This window comes from Rhineura floridana, chromosome 2 (genome assembly GCF_030035675.1).
Source record: "Rhineura floridana isolate rRhiFlo1 chromosome 2, rRhiFlo1.hap2, whole genome shotgun sequence".
Classification (NCBI taxonomy): Eukaryota; Metazoa; Chordata; class Lepidosauria; order Squamata; family Rhineuridae; genus Rhineura; species Rhineura floridana.
In genome coordinates this window covers 83,164,398-83,179,275 of record NC_084481.1, presented here as the reverse complement: position 1 = coordinate 83,179,275, position 14,878 = coordinate 83,164,398, and the positions used below count along the sequence as shown (strand labels likewise).

General features: G+C 43.9%; 1 protein-coding gene across 9 annotated transcripts in view; it reads right to left on the bottom strand.

Moving 5' to 3' along the window:
* The window catches only part of CLASP1 (cytoplasmic linker associated protein 1), a 311,886-nt gene that overhangs the window by 34,543 nt on the left and 262,465 nt on the right, over window positions 1–14,878 (bottom strand). For 6 of the 9 annotated variants that reach the window (XM_061609140.1, XM_061609147.1, XM_061609142.1 and 3 more), the window contains one exon: window positions 14,694–14,810. The exons of the other annotated variants lie outside the window; for them this stretch is intronic. In XM_061609140.1, the coding sequence (XP_061465124.1) occupies window positions 14,694–14,810 (117 nt within the window). The remainder of the gene's footprint in view (window positions 1–14,693; window positions 14,811–14,878) is intronic. 9 annotated transcript variants of the gene reach the window in all.

Here is a 14,878-nt window from a genome sequence, read left to right as displayed (position 1 = left end):
GGACAGCAATTTTCAAAGAGTGCCACAGTTCTCAACGGGATTGACATCAGGACTTTGACTGGGCCACTGTAGGACATTCACCTTTTTGTTCTTGAACCACTCCAATGTTGCTTTGGCCTTGGGCTTGGGATCATTGTCCTGCTGAAAAGTGAATTTCCTCCCAAGCTTCAGATTTTAGTGGAGTGAACCAGATTCTCTTGCAGTATTTCCCTGTATTTTGCTCCATCCGTTCTTCCTTCAATTTTAACAAGATGCCCAGTCCCTGCTGATGAGAAGCATCCCCACAGCATGATGCTGCCACCACCATACTTCACTGTAGGGATGGTGTGTCTTGAGGCATGGGCAGTGTTAGGTTTGCGCCACACATAGCGCTTTGAGTTTTGGCCAAAAAGCTCTATCTTGATCTCATCTGACCACAAAATGTTTTCCCACATCACAGCTGGGGCACTCTGATGCTTCAGGGCAAGCTCCAGATACGCTTTCAGATGGTACTTTTTGAGTAACGCTTTCTTTCTTGCCACCCTCCCATACAGGCCAGTGTTTTGCAGAGCTCTTGATATGGTTGACTGGTGCACCATTACTCCATTCCCAGCCTCTGAACTCTGTAGCTCCTTCAAAGTGATTGTTGACCTCTGTGGCTTCCCTCACAAGTCTCCTTCTTGTTCAAGCACTGAGTTTTAAGGGACGGCCTTTTCTTGGCATGCCTGGGTGGTGTGATGCAGCTTCCACTTCCTGATTATTGATCCAACTGTGCTCACATTTGGATAATTTTGTATCCTTTTCCTAATCTATGCATTTGTATTACAGTAGGGCCCCGCATTACAGCGCTTCGCTAATGCAGTGGTCTCAATTAGACAAAATTAGACTAAAGCCCCACTCATATGGCGTGTGTTCCGCTTTTACGGAGGTTTTCAGGCGTCATGCACCATTCTATCAAATGAGTCCCGCTTTTCAGCAGTTTTCGCTTTTTGGTGGGGGTCCGGAATGTAACCTGCCGTATACTGTACATTATCTCTCACTTCTGTAGAATGCTCTTTGGTCTTCATTTTCGTTCAGATCTGCACCCTGACCAATGCTCCTTCAACAGTGCGGGTTTTATCCTAACAATGTGACAGCAACTTTAATGGTTCACAGGTGGAGGCCAATGGTAAGGTAACTGTGTCCTTGATAGAGCAATTTCTTTTATCTGTGTAAACTAGGAGCTTCCACAGCACAGGGGTGGAATACTTACGTAAGCAACATGTTCCAGATTTTTTTGTTTCTTACAAACATTTCCCAACATAAAAACAATGTCGCCTTACAATACTTGATTTTGAGTTTCAGTGTTTCAAAATAAAAGATCATACACAATGAAATTACAATGTACCATTTGTAATTCAGTAATATGAGAGCATTGGTCAGGGGTCTGATTACTTTTGCAAGGCACTGTATATATATTCCACTTCCTTTGAGAACATCTTTATGAATTGCTTTTCATATTACTTTTTTCAGTTTTTCCTTTAAGATGAAAAGCCTAGGAGTAGTCTAGGGTTGTATTTTTTCATGACTTAAATTTTGGATAACTGATAATGAAAAAGATAAAGCGTAAATAACAATTTGAAAGAACGATGCATATTGTTCATAGAGACAACAAAAAACAAAACAAAATACTACCCTGATTGTGACTTGGTTTGCATATGACACTAAGCTAAACTAACAAACTAAGAACAACGGACAAGTACGAGTAGAGCTGTAACTAATGATACAGCTGGGTCAAAGCTGAAAGGAAGCCCAGAGGCTGATGCACACAGATGTGAAAGGAGAGTCCAGAGTTGTACGACGCACACAATAGGAACATGGAATGTGAGGAACATGGAATGTGAGAAGCATGAACCAGGGAAAGTTAGAAATTATCAAGCAAGAAATGGAATGTATCAACATTACAGTACTTGGTGTGAGTGAATTAAAATTGATGGGAATGGGACACTTTCAATCGGGCAACTACAAAATATTTTATGCAGGAAATAAGAAGAAACGAGGTTGCTTTAACAGTGAGAAGTGATGTAGCGAAAAGAATTAAGAGCTATAACACAAGGTCTGAGCGAGTTATATCAATGAGATTTAATGGGAAACCTATTAACATAACCATCATCCAAGTCTATGCTCCAACGGCAAATGAAGAAGAGGAGGAATTGGAGAGATTTTACTCAGAAGTACAGGAAAAAATTGATCACACACCAAAACAAGATGTGCTGATAATCATGGGGGACTGGAATGCAAAATTAGGGAACACAGAAGAACTAGGAACTATGGGGAAATGGGACTTAGGAGATAGAAATGAAGCAGGAGAAAGACTTCTCGAATTCTGTGATGCCAATAATTTGTTTCTTGAAATACATTTTTTGAGCAACCAAAAAGATGACTGTACATGTGGACATCACCAATTGGTTAATATAGGAATCAAATTGATTACATAATTGGTAACAGAAGATGGAGAAGTTCCATACTTTCTGTGAAAACAAGACCAGGAGCAGACTGTGGTACAGATCATGAACTGGTCATATCGAAAATCAGAGTAAAGCTAAAGAAGAAGAACAAAGCAACCATAATGCCAAAATACAATTTAAATAACATGCCAGAAGAATATAAAGATAAAATAAGGAACAGATTTGAGGCCTTAAACTTAGTTGACAGAGAACCAGAGGAACTATGAAGTCAGAGACATTATGAAGGAAGAATGCAAAAAGTCAATACCTCTAGTTAAAAAGAGAGAAAGACCTCAATGGATGACTGAAGAAACTCGTAAAATGATTAAAGAGAGAAGGAAAGCAAAAGCAAAAGGAGATAGAAACACAGTTAGAACCCTAAATGCAGCAATACAGCGACTAGTACGTAGGGACAAAGAGAACGATTACAATAGTTATTGTATAGAAATAGAAGAGGGCAAGAAAAAGGGTAGATCAAGAGCCCTATTCCAAAAGATTACAGAAATTAAAGGGAAATTTAAACCAAAGGTAGGGATGTTGAATAATCAACAGGGGAACACACTGACTGACCAAGATGAAATAAAAGGAAGATGGAAGCACACACTGAAGAACTCTATAAAAGAGATGCAAGGATGACAGATTCATTCATGGAGGAACATGTATGATGAAGAACCAGAAATTTTAGAATGTGAAGTGAAAGCTGCTCTTCAAATTCTTGGAAGAAACAAATCACCAGGAATAGATGGCATACCAGTAGAGTTGCTACAAGCTACTGAGACTGAATCTGTCCAAATGTTGTCAAATTTTGCCAACAAATATGGAAAACTAAACAATGGCCCACAGACTGGAAGCGTTCCATATACATCCCAATTCCAAAGAAAGGGGATCCCAGGGAATGTACCATTGGTATCACCTGAAGGGTGTTTTTCTTAGGTGGTCCGACATCACGTGGGGATATAGCGCCATCTAGCATCCGAAGGCAAGAATGGATCGAAGTCAAGACCTGGGGCATCGAGCCCCTCCCACTCCAGTTCATTCGTGACGAGACCGAAGTGAGAGACATATCTGAAAAGACATAAAAGGCCAACGGGTCTAACAGCAAGGAAACAGTGTCCCAAAACCTGACCCAAAGATTGCAAGTATATTAAACAGGTCCAAATTGGTCTTGACTTGGCAAAAAAGTTTTAAAATTATAACTCTGAAGAGTGATAATTGGTAAGGTAGCAAAAAACCCCCAAATCCTCCAAATTGGGAGGGCCGTGATGTCAGACCACCTAAGAAAATCACCCTTCAGGTGATACCAATGGTACATTTTCCTTAGGTGGTCCGACATCACGTGGGATGTACCAAAGCAGCCCCTAATAGGGAGGGACCACCTCCTGGCTACTCAGCAGAAATAACCTGTTGTAACACATGCCTCCCGAAGAAGGCATCAGCAGAAGCGTAACGGTTTATCTTATAATGTCTTATAAAAGAATTTGGGGTAGACCATACAGCTGCTCTGCAAATCTCTGCTAGAGGAGCACTGGTTGCAAAGGCAGCCGTAGTGGCAGCCGACCTAGTAGAATGTGCCATTATGTTACGAGGCACTGGCAGCTGAAGGGACTCATAAGCCAATGCAATACAGGCACACAACCAACAAGATAACGTAGAGCTAGACACCTTTTGCCCCAGAGTACGCGGGTGAAAGGATACAAATAAGGAATCCGTTGACCTTATGTCCTGGGTGCGAGACAGGTAGGTCTTGAGTGCCCTCCGGACATCTAGCGAGTGCCAGGCCTTCTCGAGCGGATGAACAGGATCCGGACAGAACGAAGGCAAAACAATGTCTTGGTTACAGTGGAACGCCAAAATGACCTTGGGGCGGAAGGAAGGATCTAGACGTAGTACCACTGAGTCCTTATGGAAAATACAGAGATGGCGGTCCGAGGACAGTGCCCCCAACTCTGAGATTCTTCTTGCTGAGGTGATCGCCACGAGGAACAAGATTCTGAAGGTCAAAAGACGTAATGGCACAGATCGAAGGGGCTGAAAAGGAGGCCGCTGCAGGGATTGCAAGACCTTCGATAAACTCCACGAAGGGAAGCGATGACGAACTGCTGGCGACAGTAGGACGGCCCCCTTCACAAAATGCTTGACAAGCGGGTGTGAACCCATACGAATAGTAGGAGACGTGACAGAGAAAATAGATGATATGGTTGCAGCGTGGCGACGTAAGGTGTTAGGTTTCAGTCCCATCTTTAGGCCTCTATGTAAAAATTGCAGTAGATGTTGAACATTGGCCTGAGATGGTAGAACATTTTGAGAGTCACACCAACTAGTGAAGGTAGCCCAGGTGCTCTGGTAGACATGAGAGGTCGACTGCTTTCGAGATGCGAGAATTGTTTCCACAACTTCCTTAGACAGTCCGGAATGAATCAAATGTCCGCGCTCAAATGCCACACTGTCAGACTGAGCCATTTGGGATCTGGATGCCAAATCGGTCCCTGAGATAGAAGATCTGGTCTGAGTGGCAACTTCCAAGACTCCGTCACTGAAAGGGAGAGCAGATTGGAGAACCACGGCTGAAGAGGCCAGTACTGTGCTATCAGGACAAGATGGGCCCTTTTGCGTCGCAGCTTCCGGATGGTCCTGCCCAGTAGCGATATCGGGGGAAAAGCATATAGGAGGCCTGCTGGCCACTGAGTCAATAGTGCATCTGTCGATTCCGCGTCGTTGTCCAGATACTTGGAGAAGTAGCGAGGTAGCTGGTAATTGTGACTGGAGGCAAACAGATCCACCGAGAGGATGCCGAACCGTTGTTGGAGAAGGCTGAACACCATGGGGTGTAGCTTCCATTCTCCTGGGATCACTTGTTGTCTGCTGAGCCAGTCGGCTGCAACATTTAAAACACCTCTGAGATGTTCTGCTCTCAGTGAAAGTAGATGTATTTCGGCCCATTGGAAGAGTTGAGACGCTTCCGTCTGGAGGCACCGTGACCTGGTTCCCCCTTGTCTGTTCAAATGTGATTTCACACAAGTATTGTCCGTGCGAATCAATACGTGGTCCAGAAGAAACAAGGGTTGAAAGTGCTGAAGAGCCAGATGGACTGCTCTTAGTTCCAGCCAGTTGATATTGTGACTTGCTTCCGTGATGGACCACACTCCCTGAACATACTGAGAATTGCAATGGGGCCCCCATCCAGACAGACTGGCATCTGTGGTGAGTACGGTCCTGTCTGGTTCTCGGAACGGGGTTCCCAGTCTGAGATTTTTGGCCGTAGCGCACCAATGGAAAGAGGTCCGCAGAGATGGGTGCAGATGGACCGTACAGTGGTTGGACGTGGTAATGTCCTGTTGGAAAGGGAGTAAGGCCCACTGTAAGGGTTGAGTGTGGTGCCAAGCCCATGGCACGATGTGAATGGTCGAGACAAACATCCCCAGAGCCCTTGCCAGAAGCATTAAGTCCACCCTCGAACGACATGCGAGGTGTAGAGCCATCTTTGTGATGGCCGTAATTCGATCTGGTGACAAAAAGACCATGGCCTGCGTGGTTTCTAGAATTGCACCCAAATGTTGTAATCTCTGAGTTGGTAGAAACTGACTTTTGTCGTAGTTGACAAGCCAACCATGGGTGCACAGAGCCGTGAGAGCAGAGTGAACGTGAAAGAGGGCGACATCTCTGAAACCCACTCGAATCAACAGATCATCCAAGTAAGGGTAAATGTGAATGCCCTGGAGGCGGAGATAAGCCACCAGGGTTAGCAGCACCTTCATGAATACTCTCAGGGCCGACGAGAGACCGAAAGGCATTGCTCGATATTGGAAGTGATGGGGGCCGAAGACAAATCGTAGGAAACATCTGTGGGTTGGACAGATTGGCACATGAAGATAAGCTTCTTTGAGAGCTATGGAAGCCAGAAAATCCCCTTCGTGTAGCGCCTCTACAATTGACGCCAGGGACTCCATCTTGAACCGTCGGTATTTCACGAAGCAGTTGACAAATTTGAGATCTAGTACCGCCCTCCATGACTGATCTCACTTGGGAACTGCAAATAGGAGAGAGTAAACTCTTTGTGCTCTCTCCGCTGGTAGTACAGGTTCTATTGCAGCTATGTCGAGAAGATGAGTTATGGCTTCTTGCATGATCTGGCACCTGTCTCGAACTCTGGGTAGAGTGGATGGAATGAACCTGTTTGGAGGGGTCAACCAAAATTCCAGTTCGTAACCATGGAGGAAGAGATCTCTGACCCAAGAGACCCGTGTCAGACGTAACCAGTGACTTGCAAACATTAGCAATCTGCCCCCCACAGGGAAAGCATCAGTATTGTCTGCGCTGACGAGCTCCTCTGCCATAAGTTGAAGTTGAGGCCCCTTGACTTCCCCTGTTCTGTGCTCTGGGTTGGAAATGTTGCCTGTTCCAGGTTCCCCTGGAGGATCGGAAATCGGAAGATCGAAAGTCGCAGCCTCGAAAGGGCTGAAAGGAGCAATATGGGGTGAAATGTCTGAAAACCCTACGATCCTCTCTCTTAGAAGTGGCCAATACTGGCCTTCAGCTGTCTTTAGGGTCTACCAAGACTGCTTTGAGGGCTTAGTCTCCGAATAAAGACCCAGAAAAGGGTGCCCTAGACAAGTTGCTCTTGGCCGCAGAATCAGCGTCCCAGTGCCTGAGCCAAAGGGTACGCCGAGCTACCACCTGTGAGGCTAGAGCTCGCACTCCCAGCTGGGTGGCATCTAGTGTGGCGTCAGCTACGAAGGCCGCTGTCTTGTGTAATTTTACTAGGCCCTTGCGGAACTTGACAGGGTCTGGTTCAGGATCATCCAAGAGTTCGTCTAGCCACATCATAGCCGCTCTTGAAAATATGGAAGCTGAAGCAGACGCCTGAATTGATGTGCCGTCCCAATATGCAGTTGATCACCCACACACGTACTTTATGTAGAGACACTATTGTAGAATTAAGCCCTACAGAGAGCCTGACTAAGTAACTGCACACAGTCAAAGGAGAACAGAAAGGGCGGGAAAAAACCGGCAGAACAAAATGGCGCCCGCAAAAAGGGCGGGAAACTGAATCAAAATGGCGGCCGGGTAGGCAAAGGTTCCTGTTGCTCCAGAAGGCCTATAACAGCCGAGATAGGAGGTAGCAAACAGAGGAGGAGCAAGGGCGAACTCTAAGAGCGGCGTAAAAAATGAGGACGCGCTTTAATTAATGGCCGCGGGCCGGGGGGGCCTCCCACGGCCACCTAAGAGCGATGAGGTAGAAGGCGAGCAGAGGAGCCACAAAAGCGAGCTCCAACCGCCACTTGTCAAGGAAGGCAGCAGCGTTTCGCCGCCGCCCAATATCAGCCCTTGCCAAAAAAGCAGTTGTTAAAGGAGCCGCAGTTGCGGCTCCCGGCGAGGCAAAAGGCGATAGACAAGGCAGCAGCCTTTCGCCGCAGCCTTAAAGTAGCCGCCGGAGATAGTTGTTAAAGAGCCGCAGCTGTGGCTCCCGGCAACGTAAAAAACAATAAAAGACGGACGCCGCCTGGAGGAGGCGACGGCAAGGCAAGGCAAGGGCTGAAGAGAGAACCACAGCCGCGGCTCTCGGGAAGGCTCATCCCAAGGAGAGGTGAGCCTAACAAAATCGATCGACGCCTGTGGAGGGGAGACATCGATGCAGAAAACACAAGAAAAAACGGGGTGAAGAGAGAGAGCCGCAGCTGTGGCTCTCAAGAAGGCTTGTCTCTTAAGAGACGGGAGCCGAAAGGGAAACGGCAGCCGCCGGAATCCCCAACAAAGGGACTAAAAGGGGAAGCAAAAATGAGTAAAAATAAAATTTCCCCCCAAAAAATAACATCCCAAAGATACAAAAAGAGGGTGAGGGAGAGAGGAAAGAAGAAGAAAAACATTTTCAGTCCCACACACTCCAACTTAGCTACACTAGAAGATCCAACGCCTCGAACAAACGAAGGCAAGAATGAACTGGAGTGGGAGGGGCTCGATGCCCCAGGTCATGACTTCGATCCATTCTTGCCTTCGGACGCTAGATGGAGCTATATCCCCACATGATGTCGGACCACCTAAGGAAAATGCAGTAATTATCGAACTATTGCCTTAATATCCCATGCAAGTAAAGTAATGCTCAAGATTCTACAACAAAGGCTGTTACCATATATGGAGCGAGAAATGCCAGACATCCAAGCTGGATTTAGAAAGGGTAGAGGTCCCAGAGATCATATCGCAAACATACATTGGATAATGGAATGGACCAAGGAATTTCAGAACGAAATCACCCTGTGCTTTATAGATTACAGCAAAGCCTTTGATTGTGTAGATCATAAAAAACTATGGAATGCTTTAAAAGAAATGGGGGTGCGACAGCATCTGATTGTCCTGATGTGCAACCTATACTCTGGACAAGAGGCTACTATAAGGACAGTATATAGAGAAACCGATTGGTTCCCCATCGGAAAGGGTGTGAGACAGGGGTGTATTTTGTTTAATCTATATGCTGAACATATCATACGGAAAGTGGGATTGGACCAAGATGGAGGTGTGAAAATTGGAGGGAGAAATATCAGTAATTTAAGATATGCAGACGATACCATACTCTTAGCAGGAACTAGTAATGATTTGAAATGAATGCTGATGAAAGTTAAAGTGGAAAGTACAAAAGCAGGACTACAGCTGAACATCAAAAAGACTAAAATAATGACAACAGAAGATTTATGCAACTTTACAGTTGACAACGAGGACATTGAACTTGTCAAGGATTATCAATACCTTGGCACAGTCATTAACCAAAATGGAGACAATAGTCAAGAAATTAGAAGAAGGCTAGGACTCAGGAGGGCAGCTATGAGAACTAGAAAAGGTTCTCAAATGCAAAGATGTATCACTGAACACCAAAGTCAGGGTCATTCAGACCATGGTATTCCCAATCTCTATGTAGGGATGTGAAAGTTGGACAGTGAAAAAAGCAGTAAGAGAAAAATCAACTCATTTGAAATGTGGTGTTGGAGGAGAGCTTTGCGCATACCATGGACTGCGAAAAAGACAAATCATTGGGTGTTAAGAACAAATTAAACCAGAACTATCACTAGAAGCTAAAATGATGAAACTGAGGTTATCATATTTTGGACACATAATGAGAAGACATGATTCACTAGAAAAGACAGTAATGCTGGGAAAAACAGAAGGGAGTAGAAAAAGAGGAAGACCAAACAAGAGATGAACTGATTCCATAAGGGAAGCCACATACCTGAATTTACAAGATGGATACAAGAGGGTGGTTCACAACATATGCTATTGGAGGTTGCTTATTCATAGGGTCGCCATAAGTTGTAATCAACTTGAAGGCACATAACAACAAGAAACTAAGCAAATGTAGGAAACTGCAGTTGCTTTGCCCCTCCTCCTATCCTGCTGCTGCATTGCTGAGAGCTAAGCCATTGTTTGTCTTAGCATGTTGTCCAAACATGGGCTCATGGTTTGTCTTGCTTCAGACAAACTACAAGTTATAACCAAGGTTTGTTCTTGGATTTACAGCTTGTTGTTTGTCTGGAATGAAAAAAAGCCATCCTGGGTTCAGATGATACACTAACCGAAACCATGGCTTAAGCTCATAGCAGTGCAGCAGCAGGACAGGAAGCCTCACTTTTATGCAAATCCATGATTTGGCTTAGCATTACATGTGAACCAGCTCTTTGTGATGTCTCTTGGGCTGGAAACTATTTATTATTAAAATGAAAGAAATGAAAGGCAACTGAATCCCATCTTTGCCAAAAAGAAATGAAAGGTGATGATTTCGAGTCTCCACTGGTGTGTCTCATTTAATGAAAATTTGGTGAAAGATACAGAGCCAAACTAGACATGAAGAGGTACAGCAGTCATCAGTCTGTACTGTTCACATATAAAGCAGGGTGTGGAGGGATAATTTTTATTACAAGAAATGCACATCTGAACCCTGTTCTCTTCTCTCCATTTTATCTCACTGAATTAAACAGCAGAAGTGAGCTGTTTTATATGTAGATTACAATAGGCCTGTGAACAAACAAATGTGGCTGCGCTCCTCACATGCAGTTTGGCCCAAAGACAGGTGCCTAAAATAAAAGGCTAGGAAGGAGATTCTCCCATCACAGTAAATTAAATGCTACCACTGCTGAAAGGATGTGTCACAAAATGGAAACATCTTTTGAATGGCACCTCACCAAAATGTCAATTGCCTAAGCCAGCATATTAATTCTCTAGAGTTTCTATTCCTGGGAGATATTCAAGAACTGTGGACCAAAGACAAGATTTATGTCTCCTGAATTCTCTGGGTTATCAGAAACAGATAAAATTCTTGGATCTCTGTCAGTGTACTCACTCTGTAACACCAGCCCAAGTAGCACCACCAGAACTGAATTTATATGGTGTGTTTTGGCAAAACGGCCATAAGTCAACTCGTAAACACAGAGAGACTTGGAAAGAAGGTCTGTCTGTGGTGGTGTGCGACCACCTGAGAACAGTGCAGGATCAGAGACCAAGAACTGCTGCAAAACTACAAAAGTTGCAACGTCGCAGACCCATAAGGTTAGAAAAGCTGACAACTAAGTAGTTATACCTTCTGCAGCCATTACAACATGAGATAGTTTAAAAAATGCAGACTCAAGGCCAATGATTTCCCTGATGGATGCTGGAAAAGATTCTCATGGCAATACTTCCTTGACAAAAAAAACAACCACGAAAGCCTTTTCAACTGTATCATATAATCAGTTTCAACAATATAGCATCTGTAGACAACACACTTGAAAATGCAACTGAGTCTCACTGATCAGAAGATGGAGTAAAGTCACATTTTTGCAAAAAGATCTATTTTCTTAAATTCTGAGGATGGCAAAAATATAGTCCCTCTTGTACAGTCTATACTGGCTATAGTGAAAATCCTACTAGGATGATTAGGTGGACAGGTTGTACATGGGATTTACCTATAACAGCATCCATATCATTACCCTAACTACCCTAAAAGTTCTCTCTCTGTTTCAGTTCCTTATCTATCATGTTCATATATGCCATTTGCCCCATTCCTAAAAACAATTGCTCATTCTGCAGCCAATCTTCCTTCCATCTTTTACCTCCAAAGTCCTGAAACTTGTCATTCACTCATGCTATCTTTACATTGTCTCTCTAACCAACATAACCAAAAGTCTCTGGTCTCAGTCTTTGTCCTCCTTTACTTATCTATTGCCTCCTTATCTTCCTCACTCACCTTTTCCTCAGCTGGTTCTCTTCCTACCTATCACATATAGTGCTCAGCTGCTCCTCTGCACCTGCGTATAGCTTGGGCAGCTTCATCAAATTCTATGGCTTTCAAACACACTTCCCAGACCTTAACTACTTTCTCCACCTAGTCCCACATCTCTAATAACTTCTGTTTTGCTACTAAGATATGTGGCTTTCACAAGCTCAGAGTGTCCAAGACTGCTCATCAATCTTCTTTTCCCCCATCTAAAGCAGTGGTTAAGGTGTTGGACTATGACCTGGGAGACCAGGGTTTGAATCCCCACATAGCCATGAAACTCACTGGGTGACCTTAGGCCAATCACTGCCTCTCAGCGTCATGAAAACCCTATTCATAAGGTCTCCGTAAGTCGGAATCGACTTGAAGGCAGTACATCCAATCACCCTCTATCCTGCTGGTCTGGCATAAAGCCTTGGCCTTGGCTTCATCTTTCATTCCTACCTCTCATTTGATTCCTATGTTCACTATGTCACCAAGTCATGTTGCTTTTCTTTGCACAATATTGTCAGAATGATTTATTATTTATTACATTAATTACATGCTTTTTTCACAGAAGTTACACTCCTATTACAAAATACTGTGCTCTCTCTCTCTTTTGGTATAACCCCTGAGTAGTCATACACTACTGAAGCAAAACTTAAGCACAAGCAATCCACATCTGCTCACAAGCATCCTTGGCTACTCTTGGCTTCTCTCTTTCCACTTACATATTACCTCTGCCTCTCCCTATCATTTCCTCCTCATGTCTGAATGTAGACTGTATGCCTCTCAGGGCAAGGCCCAGATTTTTTTATATATATTATTCTGTACTGTTCCATTCTCACACAATAATAGCCTACATCTATTGCAGATGCTATTTGCATCAGTTCATTTGTTACTCTGTCAAAAATTATCTGGGAGAGGGATGGCATCAATTTGGAAGTTGATCCTTACTTTAAAATAAATCTTACATTTTGCAGCTAAGCTGCTTTTAATTCAGTCAGAGTTTATAATTCTAAAACGGTAACATACGTGGAGCATAGTTATACAAATGTGTGGGTTATGTCATATAACTTGTATCATGGAACAGAACACCAGTGGCATCCAAAATCCACAAGGGAAGAGCCTATTTTTATAACCTAAGAATGAATTGTTGTAAAACTGCCAAAGAAAGAAAGGAAAGCAATTTCTGGATTATTATTGTTTTTTTAAGAGTAACCACGTGCAAGCAAATACATTCAACTAGTACAGGAATTGTATGACATACAGATAACATGAACAGAGAGAAAAAGAAATGCAAGATGAAACAACATCCATTTACAATGAATAAATAAATCCCATCAATCACATAAGATAGAAAATACTAATTCATGCAGGAAACTGGAGTAATTACAAGATGAACAAAGAGATGAGGAGAAATGTGTGGCTTTTACAGATGTCACAATATTATTTCCCAACTGCCACAGCCTCCAACAAACACAGTCTTTAGGGTACAGAGCTCACCAGTATCTGGAGCTTTGAACATAATTCCTAAGGTTAACCAGGATTGGCCTCTAAGGTGAAGGAAAGTTCTTCTAAATATCCACCTCTCTCACTTTGTTGGCTGACAATCTGAACCTGTGTGAGACTCCTTGTTCCCATTCTCATATTCATTGCTGTTGTCATTAATTGACTTGCTTTGGGTTTCTTTCAATTGTAAAACATAGTACTACTGTAGTCTTTGCCCAGTAAACTTATTAAGACCATAATCTATGCATTTTTGTGTTCTCGTTGTTTGTTCTGCACGCAGAGTCCGGATGCTTATCATAGCAAGAATTCATGTCTGTCGGCATGCTCAGGCAGTGGTGTGATTTGATAGGAGACACCCTCAGGCTAAAAAAGCAGGCTAAATGTAATGCTAATCTCACTTGCCTTGATCCAACGAGATGCCACCCTTGTACTGAAGCAGGCTTATCCCTGTGTATGGATGTGGAATAGCTTGTGCCATTTCCCAAGCCTGATCCAGGAGCATGGGTTGTGCTGTAGTCCCACTGTTTGGGAGAAATGCAGATCTGGACTCATTCCCCATCCAATCCCCCTTTCCCCCCAAAACAGCCAAATGGTGGGATTCCAGCCTTATTTACTGGGCTGTATGCGCACAGCCCCAGCTGTTGTGCATGTGCTCCATTTAATTGAGGCCAGTGACCATACATAGACACTGGTAGCTAGAGCCAATTTACATTTAGTGCAGCAGGAGTGCTTGCCTTTTGTATGGCAAACAGAGTTATGAAATAATGACATGTTGATGTTCCCTGGCACATGTGCAGTGTGCAGTCCAGCATGTGTTAAGGCACATTGCCCTTCACAGATATTTGTCCCTGCCCACATAAGTATATACATAGCAAATGCACCATGTAGTGCATGAATCAGCCCCTATATACCCAAGTAAATACTGATCCCCAATGTTGGTGGAAATCTAGGGCGTGCTATGCCAAACATTTGCCAAATACAGAGAGAATAAATGTTGTTTCCCAACATCAACCCAAAGATGCTGAGAACCCATTTTCCCCTTTGGCACACAAGGGAATATAATTCTCTAGCAGCAACTCACCTACGTTTTAGTTACATTGCTTCACCATATGGTAAACTGCCATAGCTATCTCTCAGGCCACACTTATAATTTTTTGATGCAATTTACCACAAGACTCTACCCCAGGTTTTATCTGCATACGTAAATCGAAGGAGAAACTACCCTGGGATACTTGCTTGTGTAAACCAAGCCCTGGCCTTGCTTTTATTGCAGTGCTGTCAGCAGAAGGAATGGAGGAAGTGGGAGGAATACTCTCTGACATCTCTGTGTGGTGCCTTAAGTAAGACGATGTGATTTCTCCACAAACAGAAGTAGAAAGCAAACAGTTTGCTGTCCCTCTCTGCATCCCCGGGACCTATCTGTTTGATAGCACTCTACTGAGCCAAAAGGTAAATAACATTGTGACACCTCAGACAAGATGGATTAACAGGTAGCTTGTTACCTGGGAGAGTAAGAGCGCCTGAAAGTCTTGTGAGAAGGAGCAGCGGGGATGGAGTTAGGCTGAAAAAGGGGAGGGGGGTGCTTCGACAGCCCATCTGCACTCCAACCCCAGAAACGACTGCAGTGATCACAGGAAGAAAAAAGAGAAAGGGGGAAGAAAACAGAAAAAGGGAGAAAACAAAACTA